This window comes from Danaus plexippus, chromosome 6 (assembly GCF_018135715.1).
Source record: "Danaus plexippus chromosome 6, MEX_DaPlex, whole genome shotgun sequence".
Taxonomy (NCBI): domain Eukaryota; kingdom Metazoa; phylum Arthropoda; class Insecta; order Lepidoptera; family Nymphalidae; genus Danaus; species Danaus plexippus.
In genome coordinates, this window is record NC_083540.1 from 7,166,475 (window position 1) to 7,188,214 (window position 21,740).

General features: G+C 35.3%; 2 protein-coding genes across 4 annotated transcripts in view; one reads left to right on the forward strand and one right to left on the reverse strand.

Annotated features, from left to right (window-relative positions):
- Positions 1 to 14,161, forward strand: part of LOC116778952 (voltage-dependent calcium channel subunit alpha-2/delta-3) — a 41,464-nt gene extending 27,303 nt beyond the window's left edge. The window contains exons 6-25 of one of the 3 annotated variants that reach the window (XR_009753972.1): positions 15 to 292; positions 4,638 to 4,751; positions 4,843 to 5,038; positions 5,300 to 5,436; positions 5,506 to 5,586; positions 5,758 to 5,838; positions 5,915 to 5,989; positions 6,163 to 6,177; positions 6,291 to 6,401; positions 6,636 to 6,849; positions 6,920 to 6,965; positions 7,402 to 7,574; positions 7,667 to 7,757; positions 9,067 to 9,180; positions 9,488 to 9,758; positions 9,840 to 10,206; positions 10,290 to 10,572; positions 10,642 to 10,828; positions 11,031 to 13,771; positions 13,889 to 14,161. Coding sequence is in view for 1 of the 3 variants with exons in the window: in XM_032673061.2 (XP_032528952.2) it covers positions 15 to 292; positions 4,638 to 4,751; positions 4,843 to 5,038; positions 5,300 to 5,436; positions 5,506 to 5,586; positions 5,758 to 5,838; positions 5,915 to 5,989; positions 6,163 to 6,177; positions 6,291 to 6,401; positions 6,636 to 6,849; positions 6,920 to 6,965; positions 7,402 to 7,574; positions 7,667 to 7,757; positions 9,067 to 9,180; positions 9,488 to 9,758; positions 9,840 to 10,206; positions 10,290 to 10,572; positions 10,642 to 10,828; positions 11,031 to 11,132 (2,936 nt within the window). In the remaining 2 variants the exon portion in view is untranslated. Of the gene's footprint in view, positions 1 to 14; positions 293 to 4,637; positions 4,752 to 4,842; positions 5,039 to 5,299; positions 5,437 to 5,505; positions 5,587 to 5,757; positions 5,839 to 5,914; positions 5,990 to 6,162; positions 6,178 to 6,290; positions 6,402 to 6,635; positions 6,850 to 6,919; positions 6,966 to 7,401; positions 7,575 to 7,666; positions 7,758 to 9,066; positions 9,181 to 9,487; positions 9,759 to 9,839; positions 10,207 to 10,289; positions 10,573 to 10,641; positions 10,829 to 11,030 lie in introns of all 3 variants that reach the window. The other 2 variants (XR_009753973.1, XM_032673061.2) reach the window with 2 other exon arrangements.
- A 516-nt stretch (positions 14,162 to 14,677) lies between these two features.
- Positions 14,678 to 21,634, reverse strand: LOC116778953 (exosome RNA helicase MTR4). The gene is made up of 18 exons (XM_032673062.2): positions 21,433 to 21,634; positions 21,176 to 21,325; positions 20,629 to 20,871; positions 20,381 to 20,555; positions 20,136 to 20,247; positions 19,718 to 19,920; positions 19,283 to 19,520; positions 18,685 to 18,875; positions 18,430 to 18,531; positions 18,168 to 18,341; positions 17,989 to 18,091; positions 17,676 to 17,848; positions 16,697 to 16,882; positions 16,289 to 16,530; positions 15,718 to 15,954; positions 15,422 to 15,584; positions 15,180 to 15,342; positions 14,678 to 14,873 (listed from the first exon to the last, which is right to left on the reverse strand). Exons 1-18 carry the CDS (start codon positions 21,528 to 21,530, stop codon positions 14,716 to 14,718), a joined length of 3,111 nt encoding a protein of 1,036 aa, XP_032528953.2. The 5' UTR covers positions 21,531 to 21,634; the 3' UTR covers positions 14,678 to 14,715.
- Between the last annotated feature and the right edge of the window lie 106 nt (positions 21,635 to 21,740).

Genomic DNA, 21,740 nt, shown 5'->3' on the forward strand with positions numbered 1-21,740 from the left:
GCATTTCCGTTCAGCGATGTCGTGGCCACCAGAAGACGGTTACTCCCACCACGCAAGAGATTTCTACGACTTCAGGTCATCGAACTGGTTTGTTGAAGCCGCTACATCACCGAAGGATCTGGTGATTCTTTTGGACGACTCGGACGACATCAGTTCGTCTTATCACCGCCTGGCCAAAGCGACTGTATCCGCGCTGCTTGATACACTCGGACCCAACGATTTTGTTAACATTTATAGATACAGTGACACTGTGTCGGAGTTGCATCAATGTTACTCGAAAATATTGGCCCAGGTACGTACATTATATAATTAAAAGATATGATTTCACTTTGTATACTCTGTGCTCAAAATACAGATATTTCATGAGGTCGAATACAACTATTTATAATAGTTTATAAATTCCAAGCAAAAAAGTACTTTATAACTTTTACGCAAAGATAAATTTAAGTAAAAAATAATTTTAAACACATTTTAATTATATATTACGTTTATATTTTAATCTGTAGAGCTACCAAAGGGACTGTAAAAGAGCTTACTTTGCATATCGCTTGCATATGCGAGTTAAAACTCGGAGATGATTTACATAAGATGTGGAATTCATCAGCACAGATATTCGGGACTGGTATATAAAGATGTGCTTTGATCTTAAATCTTATGCCATAAGGAAAAGGATGGAACGCCAATTTACTGTATTATAGATAGTAGAATGTTACTTTTATATATATAACAACTTATTTAATAAATATAACCTGTGTATATTTAACTTTCAAGGTTAAAGATTCGAACAATAGGATATAAATATCTAAAATTACTGATTTCTACAAATGCATGTATCGCGTGCTTTATTCAGATACGCATCATCCTGTGTATACGCGCCCTAATGGATTCAATCAAACGCGCCCTAATGCGGGGATCCATTAAAAGCGGAATGGGACACAAATATGTTATTTCGTAACTTCACTACCTCAAGATGCTTTAGCACATGCTGTCTCCATGACTCAATACATTCTTGTATATGTGCAAGCGAGACAGACGAGGCTATTAAAAATAATCTTAATATAAATGAATTTTAGCCAGCTAATATTTCTCTGATATATGTATCTATCTGCTTTCTCGCATTCCCTCAATTTTTTTTGTGTTTATGTCAAAAAACTTCTTTTAAACAAGCTATTTGTCAGTAAAATGTATTGTTAATTTTGGTCTGAATTTTCTAACAGGCTAAAAACGAAATAATGACTAAAACAGTGACAGGAATTTCTATTTAATATTACAAATAAATTTTGTTTTTACAAGTCTCGATTCATATGACATAGGATTGGCTAGATTATGTTATGTGCCAATATAAGACAGAATAATACTTCCATTAATATGAATGGAATAACATACATAATATAATTATTCGCTTAAATTTTGGAAATTGAAACATAATATAGACATGTGTATATAGATTTATTTATATACATAAATATATGACAAAGTAAGCTCAAGTAATAGAAAACGCCTTATGAATACTAAGCAATGTCCTTGGAACGTCATTCAGTCGCTTCACGCACCTTAATGGTGGGTATTGAAGACCCAAGACATTACTTTTCTCAAAGTGAAAAGTTTACATTTACGCCTGAACAGAATTAATGGAAGCTTTTACCACCTCCAACACTAAGACTGTTATGGTGACGTGAGTGGAACGTTTTGGAACACAAGACTTACAGTTTTACATCACTAGAAAAGACGTTAAGCAAAATTGACTTCTAGTGCACGAAAGACAGGACTTATGACGAAAAAATAAATGCGTCTCATGAAATACTTGATAAATTAAAAGTGTATGTATATTTCATTAAGTCTACTTTCGTAAAGGACTATATGGAAGCAACCTTTAATGAGCGTACATCAAAATAAGTAACTGAGTTCATGTTTAGTTGTTGAAAATAAATAAAATCGGACCAAGAGCGCCGAGTGTGACAGGCGAGGTGGGGTTATTATTATTATATTATCGGTCGAGTTCCCAACTTAGACTAGGAAGAGAATTTCCAACGACAAGTTGAACGGAGTTCGAAATCATGGAATTCTACGAATACCGTACATGAGAAATTTCCTTAGTTTTGAATCGTAATATATTTTCTATTAAAATTCTACTTCACTATACTCAGAAAATACTTTTCACTGTGTTTGATATTTGACGATTAGATAACTACCTACGTATATAGAATTATCTACAAACGTTCGGAAACATTTATAATTTACTAATATCGCCAGGAACTTTGTTTCTACTTAGTTCAAAGTTTCAACTATACTGGAACCCGATTCCACTGCTGTCATTCATCAATAATGTTTATTGAATTACTATTAATAGATACGCTTATTCAGAATTTAGAACGTCACACTACAGACGGAGCTTTAATAGTATTTCATTCATAATACTTGCACAGTACAGTTTTAACGTAGGTTATTCAATGAAAACGGGGAAACCCTTCAGACGTAGTGTGACGAAAACTCGGACTAAGCATGGAGAATTAAATTTACTTGGCAAAAAAAAATTAACTTATATGGATTTAGATTTTTAGATAGTAAAATGTCCATATAGGAAAGACAAAAAATATATAAATGGACATATATATTTTCATTCTTTCGTTATATTTGAGATAGCAATGGCTTTGTGAATCAAGGTGTGATATGTCTACCCATAAGTGGATATCAGTCGGATATCGCTGAATAAATTATTGAAAGCAGATAGACTTATTTCGATCAAATCGATATTTAACCTATGCTTTTATGCGAATTCGTAAACTAGAATTGTAAAGCTATTCTATAGATAACTAATTCTACTAAAAAATTTAATCATTAAAACGATATTATTGATTATTTTTAAAATAATAAGAATTCAGGTATAAAGATAATTTTTGAGAAAGAATTTATTTTCTTGCTAAAATAATCTCCACCTGTTTAGGGTTATACAGAATTGGATTATCGAAATCATCTCAAATAGCCGGGCTTGGTGTGACCATTTATTTTTTATCTGTTTTATATAGTAATGACGTTTGATTTAAAAGAAATAATCTGCTTAAACAAAAAAGTCGAAAGTCACATTATTATGACAGTAACTGGTCGTTTTTGAATATTGTTGGAGACGTAGCATTATAAAAGTGAAGTTTGAATTAAAAAATACAGGTTTCGGAAGCACTATTTGATAATAGACCGTATACGCAAATGAGGTTAAAAAAAAATACTCGTTTTTCCATAACATACAATTCATAAATATTACGTATCCAAAGTTATGAATATTTGAATGAATCTTACGTCAACAACATATTTTAATATCAAAACAATTAATTAAATATGGTACTTTAATATAATTTGTTTATATCGAACTTACTTAGTTTTAATTCAAATGATTATGAAGGAGCTACGAAAACAAGGATATATCTTTTTATAAAGTGTAAAAGGTTTAAACAAAATAACCCAATACATTAAATATATGTTATTAGACTATATATATATATATATATATTAAAACATAACGTCATTTAAAACTGCAGAAAATATCAAGTTGAAAATAGCACTTGGACATAGTAAATGGACCCGTGACACAAATCCTTGACCTTCTGAGAGCTTAGTGTGAAGTGACTGGCTCGCTATAGAGCTCTTTGACTCTTACAACCCACTTATAAACCTACCTCATGTAGTAATTAATAATGTAATGTCATTAGCGGACCATAACTATACGAGGTATAAGAGAATCGTCACTATGACGTAGCATTGAAGAAAGTTCTGGCAAAAAATGTATTCGTATAAATAAAGTGCAATAATTAGGTTCCAAAAAATCTCTGTCATAATTTTCTTTACAACGTTTTAAGAAATTACATACCTACATTATACCTCATTAAGGTTTTCAGTGGAAAAGAAACTTTTAATTTATACGAACTGCAGGAGCGAAGACTTTCTGTTGTTATGATTCCCTTGATCTTATTTTTGTTAATATATTTATTTTTTGTATAAAGATTTACATAATTAAGTAAATGTTTAACAAACAACAGTCAATTTCGAGAAAGTACGTGAATAACGTAGGGATACCTGAAAAACTTTGTTGTACGAACCAAAGGAATTAATAAAATAGTTCTATGTCATTTATGATTATAATATTGAGGATTTTTTTTAATATTTAGGTACACGAACAGAACAGTGCAAATTATGCGATTCATGAAGGGTCCGTCGTTACGTATTCAAATAATCGATATTCCGATTTTCGTATTCTGCACTAACTTGTCCGAGGCGAAACTTGCTTAGCACACTACCTGACACTATGTTCACGGAACTTTCAACACTCCAATACATATACTATACACTATTTAGAGAATTGGTGGTCGAACTGTTGTAACATTTCTATTAATTTACTACATTTTCTTCAATAATTAAATTAAAATTAATATGTACTGCAACTTCTAGTCGCAACGTACAATAACCCAATCGGTGACGGCTTGGATAGTGAGTCAGAAACGCTTTGACAATTGAAATATAGATCTAAGCACAAATTTTTTATTGGAAATGCTGCATTTCCAATCAATTCCAGTTCAATTTTAAACTAGAATATTAAACATAAATCGACTTACGAAACATTTGTTTTATTTACGTTAATATTTTAGGCGGTACCGGAAACAATACGAGAGCTGAAAAGCGCTGTTTGGGGATCGGAAGTGACGGGTGGCGCAGCAAATCTGACCGGTGCTTTGACAACAGCATTTGAGATTCTCCATCGGGTATGGACTGAATCTTCTCCTTATAGGCTATTGCTTGATTTCTACCGTTACAAAGAGCACAGACATGCATTATTTGTTTTATATATTTCAGTACAATCGAACTGGTCAAGGCTGTCAATGTAACCAAGCTATAGCCGTGGTTGGGGCGGGGGGTGGCACTGCTGGGGTAAAGACAGTTTTCCGTACTTGGAACTGGCCTCATATGCCCGTCCGTATATTCACGTACAGGGTCGGCGGCGACGCGGCCTCAGGTCACGATATGAAAGACATGGCTTGCACCAACAAAGGTAACTAGAATATGATGAGCTTTCATTATATTATAAATTATAATCAAATGATACATACGATTTATATATACATACAAAGAAAATAAAACATAAAGAATATTTTAATATGGTATGATATAAACGTCAAAATTAATTTCATGCATTTTAAACGAAATTATTTATCCTTTAAATTTAATCAAACTTGATTGGATTTTATTTAATCAAAATGTTTGTTTTTTTTTTAACTTCAAATAACTTATCATTAAACGTTAACATTATTAGGATTCCACGTGACTATAAATGATCACAGCGAGGTGCGTCACAAGGTACTGCATCTTGTAGAGGTGTTAGCAAGACCTATGGTCATGTATCAAACTCTACACCCCGTACACTGGAGCCCCGTATACGTTGGTGGAAGGGTAATATATAATTATTTAGCTCATATATAATTACTATATGGGGAATAATAACCTATTTTTGTATTACAGAGTAGCAGCTTGGACGACGATGGGATGGGACAGTTGATGACGTCAGTTACGGTCCCTATATTCGACAGGAGAAATCACACGGTACGATTGTAGCTAATTGAAAATCTAAAAGAATACCTTATTATATATTAACTTCGCATAAAAAAATATTACTGTCTTTTGCTACTCGTTTTGCGGATATACCTAATACTTTAAAATTTTCGTACCAAGCATAGTACTTAAAAATACCCTTATTACTGATATTTATTTCAGCAAAGGGAGGCTAATTTGCTTGGGGTGGTGGGCACGGATGTTCCTGTTGATCAAATAAAGAAGCTCGTGCCACCATATAAAGTGAGGAATTAATTGATTACTTTAGATTATGTAAAATATACTAAAAAATTGTGATTATTTTCTTTTTGTAAAACAGTTGGGAGTGAACGGTTACTCTTTCATGGTGGATAACAACGGGCATGTTCTGTATCACCCGGATTTGAGACCTTTGGTAAGACGTTATATTTATGGAGAACAATTTTTTATTGCATGACTTGATTCAGTAATTTAAACCCTTTTTTGCTCAATATTTTGACTCTTTGCAAGCCGTTTAACCGCCAAAGTTCGTTAAGGCTATTTTGTAAAAAATAAGAAGTGTTAGTAAAAAATATTTTTCTGTTTCAGCACACCAACGAGGAGGTAATATTTAAGGATAGATACTTTTCTATTAAATATCTAGTAACTTGAGTAATGTTATTACTTTTTGATTAAAGTTTTACGGAATTATTGTTATGTTTGTAAATTTTTTACAGTACACCGAAACATTGAGACCACTTTACTCGAGCGTCGACATCACTGACGTAGAACTACTCGTGGATTCCGATGAGAATTCCAGAGTTAATTTAACTTCTCTGCTATTGGACGTGAGTATATAACTATAAACAGTATTGCTATATAAAAAAAATATTTCCTGCTTACAAGTTTTTCAAAAACTTCAATGTTAAAACAAAAAATAATATATAAATAATAAAGTTCTGGGGTAAACAAAAACGGCGAATTGGGTACAAATTTATATTATAGGGTGCTAAGTTCGTCATTAAAATAAAACTATTTAAATCACCCTGAATTATTATGACTATTTTCTCTGTAAAACACAGCTTCGCCACGATATGATCGAGCAACGTGAGGGAGAAACCGAAATGGGTGTGAAGGTAGCTTACGAGGGTATGAGACGCGTCGGTACGAGGCGTCAAAGATATTTCTACGGCCCCGTTGAAGGAACACCGTACTCCCTGGCCGCTGTCCTACCTGATGGATACGGCATGTATGAACTGCAGGCTGAGCAGGAAATTAAACACAGTCCCATAAACGGTGAGTTTCTGTTGTGGTAACTGTATAGTGGAATTAGACGATGACGCTGATATGGATCTCTTTCATGCAGTCACGGAATACTTTAAGGGAGACAACTGGAAGATCCATCCAGATTGGTAAGAAAAGAAAACTATTGTACTAATACTATAAATAACAAAGGTTGTTACTTATCGTTGTGATGTTTGTTGTTCCTTTAAACAAAACGTACCTATGTACTGAAGGGTTTTTGGTAAAGGTTTAATTGCTTAGACATCCAAAATAAATATATAGTTTATCGTTTATTCAAAAAATCCGCACAGTTCCCTCAGGAACACTGAATGAAAATTTTGTTTTGTATGAAATCACGTGTTATAAACTATAGATGACACTTCTAGTGGGTTACAATAACCATTTCCTTTAAGTCTACTTTAATAACATCACCCTGAACCCATTTTCAAAATCCACGCAGACGAAATTGCAGCTCTAAGCCAGTATGGATATAAAATGGATAACGACTTCAGATATTTAGACAGTATTATGACTGTGCTTAAGTGAATACATTACTCGCTATAGGGTATACTGTGAGTATGCGTCCACATCCGACCAGACTTTCTCGAGCCCCGAGGAGCAACTACTTCATTTCCTGAGTAGGTCAGGCCGTCCTGGCTGGAAGTGGATGTCTCTGCGGCCTCGCGCTCTCACTCTTCATAACGCACACAAGAAGCAGGACAGAGACTCTTACTATTGTAAGCGACTGAAATCTTTGATGACATTTAATGCTCTTAGTCCTGATCTTAAGGAAAAATTATTTGATATATGCATCTTATACTGTTTACAGGTGATAAAACGCTAGTTCAGTCTCTAGTCCGAGATGCAATGGTAATTAAAGAATTGGACGCTCACATTGGACACGCCAGCCATCACACACAGTAAGTAACGACCTAGTAATAAGCATGTATAGGCTCAACGATGACAGAAACATATTAATTCCCTCAAAAAATAACTGAACGATTTTGTACCAACTTATTATTGTTAATAAAGCCGTCATTAAAATTGGCAACGTCTGTAAATGTTGCATGAAACTTTGCACTTATAGTTACGTGTTAAGTTAACATTGAAGCACTTTCTTTTGTTTTTTGTTTCGATCACTAATGTTTATGTGTTTGTCACACGAATAGCCCGATAGCAACATTAATGGCACTACTGACAAGGTAACGTAACAAAGATATCTCCATACTGTTCCGTTTAGATGATTTCTAGTGACGTCTATAGACAGTTGACATACAAAATCGCTATTGAGAGTGTAGATTAGATGTGTGATGCGGTTTGTTACCCCTAGCGGCCACTTTAAACTATCAACGGCTTAATGTACCCCCTCCCGTGCTAGTGTGAACTTGGTGACGTTACGTTTGAACTTTTAGTTTGAACGTTAATTTAAATAGTTTGAATGACCTCATGATACATATGTTAAAAGAACATCTCCATTGTGAATCGATAGTTGTTTAATAATTCGTCACATTAAAAAAAAAACTCATTCTAAGTGTTCGTCATTTTCCAAAGTCACTTTTACTCTTATTGGTGTGCAAAGTAGCGCTCAGATAATTTTAATGATGATAAAAAGAGGAGAAAAAATAATATAAATACCAAAAGGAAATTTATTTGCATAAAAAAATATATGTAATCTATGAGTATAATGTGTATATAAGGTACGTATTTGTGGTGTCCTGTTTTTTTTTCAAACTGTTCTAGCTAACGAGGAAAGAGGTAAAACTATTTGAAGGGAATATTTGTCTAACAGGATTCTAGCCGGCTTGGACTATGGTTTTAATTGTTTAATATTATCGAAGAACACAAAAATTCTAGACAATTAATAAAAAATATATTGGTTGGAAACAGACACATTAATAGTTCGTTGTATATGACAAAACTAAAATTTTTAGCTATATTTTCTTCGCTAACAATATTTATGTATTTATATTGATGGGAAAATTTTATTCATGTTAATTGCCCGGAATTTTCGTGTTCCTTATCTACAATATAAGGTTTATTGGTTAACTATTAAAAATTTCAATATATTACGTCTATAATGGAAAGTAGACACGATTTATATTTTTAGCATATAGAATAAGGAAGACATACGAGTGTAAAGAATGTTTTAATGTTCCGGGTAAACTGTAAACTTAGAAGCGAAGGACACTAAAACCATTATTACTGTATTAACAACTATAATCTTTGCAGGCAAGGCCGATTTCACAAATTCGTCGTGACGTTGTCCTTCATCGCTACCAGAAGCGGTTTATTGAAATGGACTGAAAATGTCAACACGTCAAGAACAGCTGACTCTTCCGAACCGTATGTATACGTATACATTATAGTACTTTAATTCATTAAAATTATTAACCATCGGAAACCCAGAGGCGCGACGGCCACTATCTTTTCCCTGTAGAACTTCTAGAGCCTAGACTTTCCTTATACGGACAAAATGGATGTTTTGAACGCGTAAGTGAATATGCCTTTGCTGTAATAATTCGTTTAGCCCCTAAGACTGCATTTTGCCTTACCTCTGATGGAATAGAAGACAATTATCCAGTCAATAATGAAAAAAACTACATCAGATTTTCAACAATTATTATAAACATATATTATAAATTATTTCTAGACACTTCAGCGAGAAATATGCTCGCGCTTTCGACTCCGAATGGTACCGGCGTGCGGTGGAACATCATTCCATTGAACCGGAGAGTTTTGTTTTCTCTGTGCCCTTCCGCGACGGCTCCGAGCCGGAGGACTTCAGCGGCAAACCAACGTTAGTGCTAGCGACACATGCCGTCTTCGTTGAATCGAGGGGACATCGCGCACCGGCCGCAGTAGTCGGATTACATTTCCAACTAGATTCTCTCGCTAGGCATTTCTTGAACGTTACGTCGACGGTAATTTTTTATTACTTTTAAATGACTCTTACCTACACTAAAAGAAAAAAAACGATTTAAAAAAACGACTTGTAATTCTAGTGCACGGCGGGCAGTGTCTGCAAGAAAACCTGCGCTGGTGATGAATTGGATTGTTACATACTTGACGACAATGGATTTATCATTTTGTCTGAAGATGTTTCACAAACTGGACGTTTCTTTGGGCAAGTTGATGGGACTATAATGGATTCGCTGGTTCAGGACAGAATTTACAAGAAAGTCACCGTCCATGACCATCAGGGCAGGTGTCCAGATTCAAGAAGCCCTTTCAGTGGAGCATCCAACAAATTGACACCGATGAAACCTCTCGCCTGGCTTGGAAGTTACTTCACAAGTTTACTTACTATATGGTATCCTCTGCTCGAAACAATACATGCACGAGCGCACCCTCATGCCCAAGAAGAATTGGGTAAGTTTTACTTCTCTACAAAAAAAATATCTTTATTCGTATCTGAAACTTATAATAAGTATCGCTTGTATTAAAAAAACTAGATTATGAAGATTACGAGAATGAGGATATGGAACACGAGGAAGACGTGGACCGTGATCGTGGTACATACGAGATTATCATAGACGGGCTCGGAGGCTCCGAGAAGCACGAGCCTCCTCTCAACCCCGGGCCGCCACGGGAGCCACCTCGCGAGGCCGCACGCTCCGCCGCCGTCCGACCCTGCGACACCAGCGCTGAACTCTTCACATTACAATCCACCAGATTAAACGCCGCCCAACCGCTTAAAGGAAAACTCACCAATTGCCACAACTCAGGATGCGAGAGGTGGATTTTATTGTATTATCCGTAGTTATCAATCGACAGACCAGTTTCCTGACTATGGACAACTTGCAGGCCGTTTAGCGTACAGAAGATACCACACAGCAACCTCATACTGTTGGTAGTGGACACGTTGTGCCCCTGCGGCGCTAAGAGGTTAGACGTGCGGGCGAGGGAGGCGGGGCCGAGGGCCGCGTGTCGGAGACCACCGCGAGCACTACCCCGACGACGACCACGAGCCTGTGTCTCATATCACCCCGAGGTATAATATTCGTTAATTTAGTTGAAAATATATCCAATTTTCAAAAACAATAACAGTAATAGCTAAAATTTTTAGACCTGTTGTCATTTATTTACGATTTTCACTAACCATTTGGAAAAGTATTGATCATCGCGTTGAAACTCCATGTGTATTTGTAAAATCATCCATTACTTATGGATTGTTAATGAAATTTTGTTTCCAGGAAATCGAGATCCAATCTTGCGGTCGCGGTGGCCGGACGGAGCCTACAATATTTGTGTTCTCTGTGATCGTCCTACGAATTTTATTAAAATTCGCAACGTGACTGTCCAAATATTATTGACAAAAAAAAATTCAAAATTACTTGATTACAATTTCCCGACAGTTTGAAGCTTTCGAAGCCATATCAAATTTTACGTCACACAAAATAATTTCAACTCCAATAGCCGTTTGATATTTTTTTAATAAGGAGGTTTCACGGATCACCATGCGTGTGTTCGAGAGTGTGTTGATGAACGCTGAACTTTGTGCATTTTGTGCTGATAGGCTGGAACTCGCGTTGTTGTGGGACATTCTCTATGACGTCGTATGTCATAGTGGCAAAGTCACTGGTATGTTAGGGAATGTCCCATTTGTCAGGCCTCACTATGGCCTGTTTTGTATGCGAGTTGTTTAAAGTTTTGATCAATTTACCGACTGAAGTTTTGGTCCGACCAAGTGAACTTTTGATCTTGTTTTGAGACAGGATTATCGATTCGAACTAGGATAAGATAACGTTTAAAAATATTTTCTCCTCCTTGTTAAGTTGGTCGATATTCTAACTATGCGGTCGCGTATTGTAATAGGTAGGTAACTAATCTTGTTAAATTAAATTGAAGATTATCACAAACTTGGAGATCTTATAAATTATAGCTAATGTTAATAGATATTTAAAAATAATAAATGTAAATTATTATTATCGTTTAAAAACTGTTTTAGAAAAATTTACCTATGTTGATCCTAACACGTTTTATTTCTCAGTATCTTATCAACTAACGGTTGCAAACTTGACTAGTCGCATAGATTAATCTTTTTATTATTGTAAATAAGAGAGGTTTCGATTGTAGACAATTTCGTTGCTAAGTTACGTGTGCCTGTGTATAATTATTATTACTATTAGAAGTAAAGAAACGAGTCGACGAGTAAGCATCGTAGTGCTCTGTGACAGAAGTCCTATTACTAGCGGCGATAAATAGTATTAAAACACCGATCGAATCGGGCGTTGAAAATAATTAAGTCTATATTTTTAGAAATGCCTAATAATTATTGAAAAAAAAGTATGGCGATAATTTGGAAACGTCAGATTTACGTCAAGTTTACGTCAGATCATATAAATAAACTTTCGCCATCATTTATATAAATAATGATTATTTAGATTATAGGTATATAAATATATTTTAAAATAAACAGGGTTGCATTAACCTGTCGATGTCTGTTTCACGTTTCTTGTATATAAAACATCAACGCTCTTATCGTCTTACGATGTAATCTCGGCCGACTCCAATTATGATATAGTTGTTAGAATTTTTCTCCCTACATTTTAAATCATATATATACATGAGATAATGTTGATGTCATTCCTAGTGTAAATAATTAACAAAGGCCTACATTACGATTGTCGCTATTTATAGTTCGAATTCGACTTCCTCTGTCCTTTATCGGATCGTGTTTACTTTTATTTTTTAAACATGTGTATCTTAAATACTCTGAGATCACAATTATATTATACGAATATATACACATACATAAAAACTTATAGAACATTTAAAATAAGGAAATATCAATTACATAAAAATTTATTAATCTGTTTGTACCTACGTATCATAAATGTTAACTAGAAATTATTATCAGATTCATAAAAACATATCTAAAGTTAATATGTTAGACGACGTATATGATTAAATGAAAGCTTGCTGTTGTCCCATTATAATCATGGATACTGAAACAATAAACGAAATAGTACAAAATATACACACATTGAAGTAAATGTCTCGCATTTTGTGCCAAACTGCAACCAAGTTCTAAATAAAGTAATAAAAAGGACCAGGTTGAAATAACTATGACGGACAATAGCATGCTGTATATAGCCTTATAATAAATAAAAAGAAGAATGGATCACAGACAATAGTTCAATTTTAAGATAATAATCATATCAATTTACAAAATGGCCGGTCCTATTTTAAATTTTGTTTTATTACGAAACCTGTCAATTGTCACTCAATTAAAATGAAGTATTTATTAAAATTGGCGCCACTGTGATCGATGCTTCTTGACTGTTGCGGTTCAAACGATCATAATCATTATCATAACTGGCGTAAAAAATTGTGAGGACGCTTTTGAGATATTGTACATTTTGTATAAATATACAGTAAGGAGTCGATGTAATGGAATAATCGTTACAACAGGTGTGTGGCGAACGACTGGTAAGTATTGAAAGTGCTTCTTGTAAGCGTCGAGTCTTCCATAGCAGTCGAACGCAGAGCGAATGTTTACTGTAACTAAGTATTAAACGATAATAATAGAGTATACTTATCATAGCATAGGCTCTCGGAGTGCACTTGCGTGAATGTCGCAGGTTTACTTCATATAACTATAGACACAAAACAAATACCTCGTTTAGTTACGCAAACGTAATAGCTAGACAGATTTTGTGTTGATTTCGCGTTTAGTTATTTGACATATCAATTCAGGCACCAATGAGACTATAGTGTAAGCAATTTTTTGAATATTTTCAATTGTGATCTAATATTATTCAGTGTTCTGAGGAGACCTCGATTTCATATTCAAAACTTTTTCTTCAATGACGTCTCGTTGTCTATATACGGCTATCTATGTATTCCAAAGTATATCACGTTAAATTCTAAAATAACTTATAATTGGACATTAAAATGTTGAAATGCTGGGGTCTCCCCAAATCGTTTTAAGGTATGTGAAATAAGTTTATGTAAGGAACGGTGATTTCTAAAATTATGACATTTTCAATTATCTGCGTACTTACACTTTTATACAAACGTAAGGAGTATTTATTTAATATTGTTCCAGGTCACTTATCATCCCCTTGTTAACGCTTTTTAGGAGTTAGGTATTCAAAATTTTATGAAAGTAATGTGGAGAGCAAATTTTGATGTCGCTGTTTTCGAATTATCTTTTCTCATATTAGTTAATTATAATATAGTTGTGTACTTGGGCACGGCCGACTGTGAACAGTGAACATGGTTCCCTAGTGTAATGATGTTTCTTTTGTTACTCGCCAGTTCATGCTATAGATAAACGGTAATTAAAACAATAAAGTTCTCTTATAACATTGTGAAATTATTTGTGCGTTTGTTGTTATAATTCCCTCTTAACCCTTTTATATAATGAGTATTAAAGACAGAAGTTTGAAGACATTTTGTTATATAACAATAAAGAACATTTTGGAAAATATCACCATCGTATATAATGTTTTAAATATTATTGTTATATTGGACAAGCCACGGTGCATTTTAATGATTTCCCAAATACTAAAATACGTAGTGAGCAACAAATTATTATTCCTGTCAATGTATAACCATTACTTGAGGAAAAAAAAATTTCAATCCTGACAATTCAAAAATATGTAAAAATAAATAGTGCGTGGAACCCCTCCGCGTACCCTAAGTGAAACTTCGTAATTGTAAACAAATCTTATCAACTTAATTTTGAAATCCACCGACTCACTCTCTCTGTCCTACTATCTACATTTGTGCATCTTTCTTTCTCTCTCCCTCAGCGTGAGCGTTTCACGAAACCTCGGCAGTCGCATAACAAGTGTGACTTCAAAAAATGGCAACATTTCAATGAAACGTCAAGTGAGGTAATAAAAAATATATTGAACTGTTCTGTGAGCGCTACATGTAAAGGCTGGCCGCGAACACTATGTCTCTCTTCAGCATTTTGATGGCGTCGCTGAACTTATTCTCCAAGTCCGTGTTCCCGATGTTCTTGGCGGCCTGACACAACTGCCGGAGTACCTCCTCCAGGCGACGCATACAACGAATTATTGAACCTGAAACGAACCCACGCAATATAAACAAGTTTGACTTTGGTTTATTTCTTACTAGTACAGAAATTTATAATAAAGAATTCGTACTTTATGTAACAGATAAATTAATACACACGTGACTTTATACTACTTATGTACGAAAAGACGGCATAAATTATATGTTCATCTCATATCTCAGCTACAATCTTGGCCAATTTCATCAAAATCCGTTAAGTACTTTTTGGATGAAAAGATAACAAACAAACACACTTTCTGATTTATGATATTAATAGCATTTGGTACATGGTCGCTATCTCAAGTAAGAACTACCTTCAAAGACGTCAGTCATCTTGCATATCTGTAGGAAGGAGGCGCCCTTCGCCCACGCGAGTACTACGTCCATGAGGGTACATTTAAATTTGCCAACGTACTCGTCCTCGTCGAGATCCATCTTCGCGTCGATTGATACTTTCGCTATTCTACGCGCGTATTCCTGTAAACAGAAATATAATAAGTCATATCAACCAAGTCGAGCGCCCGATACCCGTCACAGTCCGTCATTACTACGGTACCTGTAGTTGTCTCAGGACGCCTCTCAGCTCCTCGCCCGTGGCGGACGTCTGAGTGCTGTTCTCGTCACACACGAAGCAGCTCACTAGCGCCGCGCTCTGCTCCGCGGACAGATTGTTAAACACACCGTTGAAGATCAACTCGGTCAGAAGCAGTTCGTCCGCACTGGAATATATACCGGCATTCTTTTGTTTATTCCAATACTAAATATAGCGTAGCTAAAGCATATAGTAAGTGCAGAGCAAAGCATCAGTGTACGGCTAAATGTGGAAAACATGTAGGTATTTGTACGGTGTACCTGCTGAGTTCGCAGGCTATCCTGCCCTTGAGCTCTATGACGTCTGACAGCGTGCAGTACCCGAGTCGCCTCAGCACTCGCTTCCTCTTCTTCAGTTCGTCCATCTGTAAGATGCTCTTCGCCCTCCTCAACTCGGACTTGGCTAACGTCAGCTCTTCGTATATTTCTTGTTTGGCGTCGTAAGCCGCCGTCAGGGCGCCGCGGTTCTTGTCGTTGTGGAGGGGGTGAGAATATAATCTGTGATATATACATATTTTAGAGACAACACAACATTATCTATACATATAAATAATATTGGACTGTCTGTTTGTTTTTTACAACATGCATATGAATAAATATATACGGTGCATACACCCAAAAAGCGCTTTTACAATTTTTGTCTGTTCGTCTGTCTGTTTGTTCCGACTAATCTCTGAAACGGCTGGACCGATTTTGACCGGCAGCTCATATAATACGGAGTAACTTAACCTATTTTTTAACGGAGTCGCTGGAAACAGCTGGTTATATAATATAAAACTGGTGTCCGTCAGTTAATATGCCAACATCAAGTAAGCGTATCGTTCAAACTCACCTTTCCTCTAATAACTTGATTCTCTCGACGCATTCCTTGAACACAGAGTCCTCAATTTTCATGTCCTTGATGGGATTCAGCAGCGGCGGTCCTTCCGGGAACCGCTTCTTGACCTCCCCTATAGTTTTCAACACCGACTTCCTGTTGTCGGGCGGTCGCAGGTCTTTGGGATAGTACACACGCAGCGAACTTATCTGATATATTAACGTGTGTAGGATCGGCACCACCTCTACGTCGCCGGTCTGGGAACAAATATTCATCATCATATATGCGCAATCAAAAATGCTCTTATATTTTAATATTGACCGCGTCATCATAACATGACGTAACTCCTTGATCTCTTATTATATATCATGTAACATACATATACTTTTAAGAATATATTATATATTTTTTTTAATTCATCACCTCTCCAGGAGGACAAGGCACGTTCGTGTCGGCCTCGTCGGCTTTTGATTTCTTAACATGCAGCAACACGTCCACCACTATGACGGTCTCCGCGGTCAGGGGGTTCTCGTCTTTCTTACTTTTGCCGGTTTTGTGTTTAAAGTTCACTATAATACCCCAATCGTACTCGTATTTTTCCGTTTTCACCTGAAATTTGTCGATTTTCATGTAAGTAGTTGTGAAAAGCAAAAAAAAAAAACTCGTGAGCAGTAAAAGTTTATGTGTTTACATTTAACTCATTTGAAATATTAAATAAAAATAAATGCATTTTATTAAGATTAAATATAATTTTCAAGATCAATATAACATTTCCTTCGCTTTTACAAAATAAAAATTAAAAAAAAAGATATACATATTTTTCTAACCCTCTTTCTCTACCACTTCAAAGTAATTATTTGCGAATTCTTTAAGACGACATGCTATCGTTTAAAATGAACAAAACCTTTTTTAAAGCCACTTAAAAGTTTTTTCGTCATTAAAATTATTTCATAAAATTAAATTAACTTCATTTGCATGATATTATTCAGTATTTCCAGCAAAACATATGAACACATAACACAGTATTCTATCAAGGGTGAGTTCCACAAGCGAGGTGATTGACTCTTTTATGATATTAAAAGTGAAATCTACAACGGTATTTAAAAAAATCGTGGTTGCCTAGAGTTAGGCCTTCCTCTCATGCATGAGGGTGCGGATTCCAAACCTGGGAAGCACTAATGTAATTTCCGAATTATATGTACTAACTAAGAGACAGCATTGACATTTGGTGAAGGAAAACATCGCGAGGAAACCTGGACTTATAATTTCAAATTATAAGTTTAAAGTCGCCAACCCGTCTTGAGCAACCGTGGTGATTAATACTCTAACCTTCTCCAAGCCTTTGCTCAGCAGCGGACCCCGATAGGCTGATGATAACGGAATTTTATTTCTAAGTGTATACCTTAACAAGTCTACCGGGCTGGAGGAACGGCTTGATATACTCCGGCTTCGTGATGAACGACCTGAACTGTGACCCCAGCAGCTCCAACTGTGACCTTATATTACAGTATGAAGCTATAGAGTGCTCCTCCTCTATTGACAACGCGCTATATTCCTTTTGCTTAGCTTTCACCTCTGAAAATAAACATCATTATTTGCTAACTCGAGATAATAATATAAAGAGTTCTAATCTACATTTGGTGCGCAAAATGAAAAATTATATATAAACATACACACTGGTCTATAGTACAGATATGTTTGGTAAATATTCTTACTGTCGATGAGGTCTGGGATAACAGCTTGGTTTTGGAACTGATAGAAACTCCTCTCCAACATGTACTCCGGGTTTATCTCTTCAACTCTTAACAAATTAAGGACCTGGAGGTTAAAAAAAAAATTATAAATAAAAAAAATTATAACTATCTCTTGCTAAATATCAATGCATATAACTAACCATGTTGTATGTAAGATGGAATGCGGAATTTATAGGATCAGCTTTCCCCTGTACCATGGACTTAACGACACTGGGAGTAACCTTCTGATCGATCATCAGTATGACGATACCTTTATCGTCCAGCCCTCGACGACCAGCTCTACCTGACATCTGGATGTATTCACCGGAAGTTATCTAAAAAATGTTATATATATATAAACATATTGTATTCTCTTTACAATACTTCACATATTCAATTAACCTTTCAAGTTGAAATACTAACAAATCTGAAGTCCTTGCCGTCAAACTTCTGGCAATTTGTGAACACAACAGTCCTAGCGGGCATGTTGAGCCCCATGGCGAAGGTCTCGGTGGCGAACAGCGCCTGCGACATTTAGAATAGCAATTACACATTGGATATCACCCAATTGGATTCATCGGCTGATAATGTTAATTTATACTGCATATTTTACTACTGAATATTGTAGCATGGACAAGACCTGCTTAGTGTAGATAATATAACAATACACTGACACACCTTGATAAGCCCCAGGCCGAACAATATTTCTATGGTTTCTTTCAGTATGGGCAGCAGTCCTCCGTGATGTATACCGATGCCTCTCCTCAACAAGGGTATCACGTTTTCAACCTGCGGCAACTTACGATCGTCTTCAGATAGAACGTCCATCGCGTTGTTGAAAACCTCGTCTACAAGTTTTTTCTCTTCAACTAGAAAATAAAAAAAAAATACACACATAAATTTGTATTCTCCTATAAAAAATTGTATGCATTTGTCGAAACTTCATCGATTTCGGTCTAGATACAAATATATAGTGTTAAAACAACAGATATGGTGACCAAGTCTTTCTCGGGATGTCATACACAATACTATTATATGGTATTGTCTCAACCCTGCGATAACTACACGGAATATCCGGATGAATTATATCTTATGTCTTAATCCTAAGTCTAAGCCATATGTGTAAAATTTGATAAAAATCCTTTCAGCAGATTTCGTGTGAAAGAGCAACAAACACCCGTACATCCCCACAAACTTTCTCATGTATAAACAAAATGTGATTTAAAATATTACATGACTCATAAATACTGCCCAACCACATATATACAACACTCACTTGTATTAAAATCCAATTTAGCCATCTGCATAGCATACAGCTCGCAGTCTTTCTTACTGAAACTGAATATAATCACCGGTGCGAAGTTTCTCTCCATGATCATTTTGACTATATTAAAGATACTACTGCTCCCCCCCTTGAGTCCCCCCCTCCGGCCCCGCTCACCCCCCGCCGACGCCCCTCCCGCGTTACTCAACACCGTCATAGCTGTATTGAAGTTATCCTCTTTGAATTGACCCTGCAAAACAAAAACCACACCCTGTAAATTACCGTTCATTCACTCTAATATGGGTATATATTTGTCAAGTTCCTTCTGATTGTTCTATACATTTAATAGAAACATTCATTGATATTGAAGATAGGATAAATCAATAAATAAATGTAGTAAATGTTGTAGTAATAATGGCGGTTTAGACAATTTCTTATTGATCCCACCTTTTCATCCACAACAAGATGAATCCCGTCTCCGCTAGCAGGGAATATATAATGCTGGAGGGGTGTGGGTCTGTATTCAGTGTATATAACATGACAAGGCTGAGAGTGAAGTCGACACACCCACTCAGCAAACTGACGAGCATTGGGTATAGTAGCTGACAAAAATACATAGTGAACATTGTCGGGTAACAAGATAAGTGTTTCTGGAAGAACAAAAATAAAGACAATTTAGGCACACATACAAGAGACTGTTTTTAATATTAATATAAGTTTTTTTTGTTGAAGTTTTTATTTAAGTGAGCTACAGTATATGAATAAAAATTTTTTTTTTTTTTTAATAAATTATTAGTACAATTTAAAGTTAATAAGAAGAAGTTACAGCCACTAGAAATATATAGAATATATTTACATATCTAACCTTCCCAAACAACACCTCTTTCCTTGTCCCTCATGTAATGAATCTCGTCGAACACAACCCAACCAACTTCCCTCATTATCTCTGAACCTCTATATAACATATTTCTTAGAATCTGTTACAAGAAAAAGTATATATGTATATATATATTTTAATAATAACATTACAAATAACTGTCATTTTTTTTTTTTATTATATAAAGTGTGAATTATATTTTTAGACTACCTGATATTCAATGTAAGATTTACCTCAGTTGTCATTATCAAACAGGAAGCGGATGGATTGATAGTAACATCTCCAGTGATCAGACCCACATCATGAAACTCCTCAGAGAATTCCCTGTATTTCTGATTAGAGAGAGCTTTGATGGGTGTCGTGTAAATAACCCTTTGTTTGTTTTTTAGTGACAGAGCTATAGCATATCTGTTGAATATATCAGTATATATGTATATATAAGGGGAAAAATAACTATTTCATTGAAAATTATATATCTTACTCTGCAACAACAGTCTTTCCGGCAGATGTGTGGGCTGATACAAGTACTGATTGTAAGTTGTCAATGCACATGATAGCTTCCTTTTGGAACGGATCCAGGATAAAACTGTATTGCTTAGCTGGTTCTGAAGTAATTGGCATTAGTTGAGCATATTCCTGATTGGGAGGTATCGCCACTTCATGTGTGCAGCCTTCGTGTGTATCAAGAGTATGTATAAGTATCCTTGCACCAAGATTGTTGAGGCTGTGTGCAAAAAAATATATATCAACATAGTAAAATTAAGTATTGCACTATAAAAATGTTATCATCAGATCCACTAAAATTGAAGAAGGGAATAGTGTCATTAATAAACAAATTAAAATTAAATTAAAGGCAAATAACATCTACATTGGTCAAAATACTGTCGGTTTCATATCAATTTATTTCACTCCAATCTTCTATCAAAAGTGTTAATTTCTGGTTAAGACTTCATGCAAGCTGTCAAAGAGGAAACTTTTGACACCAGAAATCCAATTCTCTTTTTATAATACAATCACAGGATACTTACTTAATGTCGCTTATAATATCGGCGTCGTCTTCCTCTTCTTGTCTGGGCTTCTTAGAAGTATCTGCATACTTAACTTCTTCATGTGGACGCTTATTACTGGGCGAAGCTTCTATAGTTTCTTCTTTTTTAACATCTTCCGTCTTGGTTACACTGTAAACAGTTAAATAACTTCATAATATACAAACATAGATGTATTTTAATAATTTTAACAATTGATTTATGATTTCATATGACTTGTTTAGGCTGTGTCAACTCACGGCGCTTCTTCTTCACTTTTAACATTTGGCAATTGGGTGGCAGCTTCGTTTAAAGCTGGTTCTTCGAAGCAATCAAATAAACTATTTATATCTGACATAATTTTGTACTTATATTAATATCTTTTATAACAACAATATACATTTATTAGTAATACAAAGGCACCAACGCATGTTCACATTAACAAGCATGAAGCCAGTTGTCAAAGTCAAAACTATCAATAGGTAGTGAAACACGACTAGCAACCTAGCTATCGATATGAAAGCGAATTAATAATATTGAATATTCAAAAGGTAACATCTATTCAATA

Excerpts from the sequence above, each read along its gene's own strand:
- LOC116778953 (XM_032673062.2), bottom strand. The coding sequence starts at position 21,530 with ATGTCAGATATAAATAGTTTATTTGATTGCTTCGAAGAACCAGCTTTA. Across the intron at positions 18,532-18,684 it reads TCGGCCTGGGGCTTATCAAG|GCGCTGTTCGCCACCGAGAC; the intron begins GTGTGTCAGTGT and ends TAAATGTCGCAG. Across the intron at positions 17,849-17,988 it reads TATCCCAGACCTCATCGACA|AGGTGAAAGCTAAGCAAAAG; the intron begins GTAAGAATATTT and ends GTTTATTTTCAG.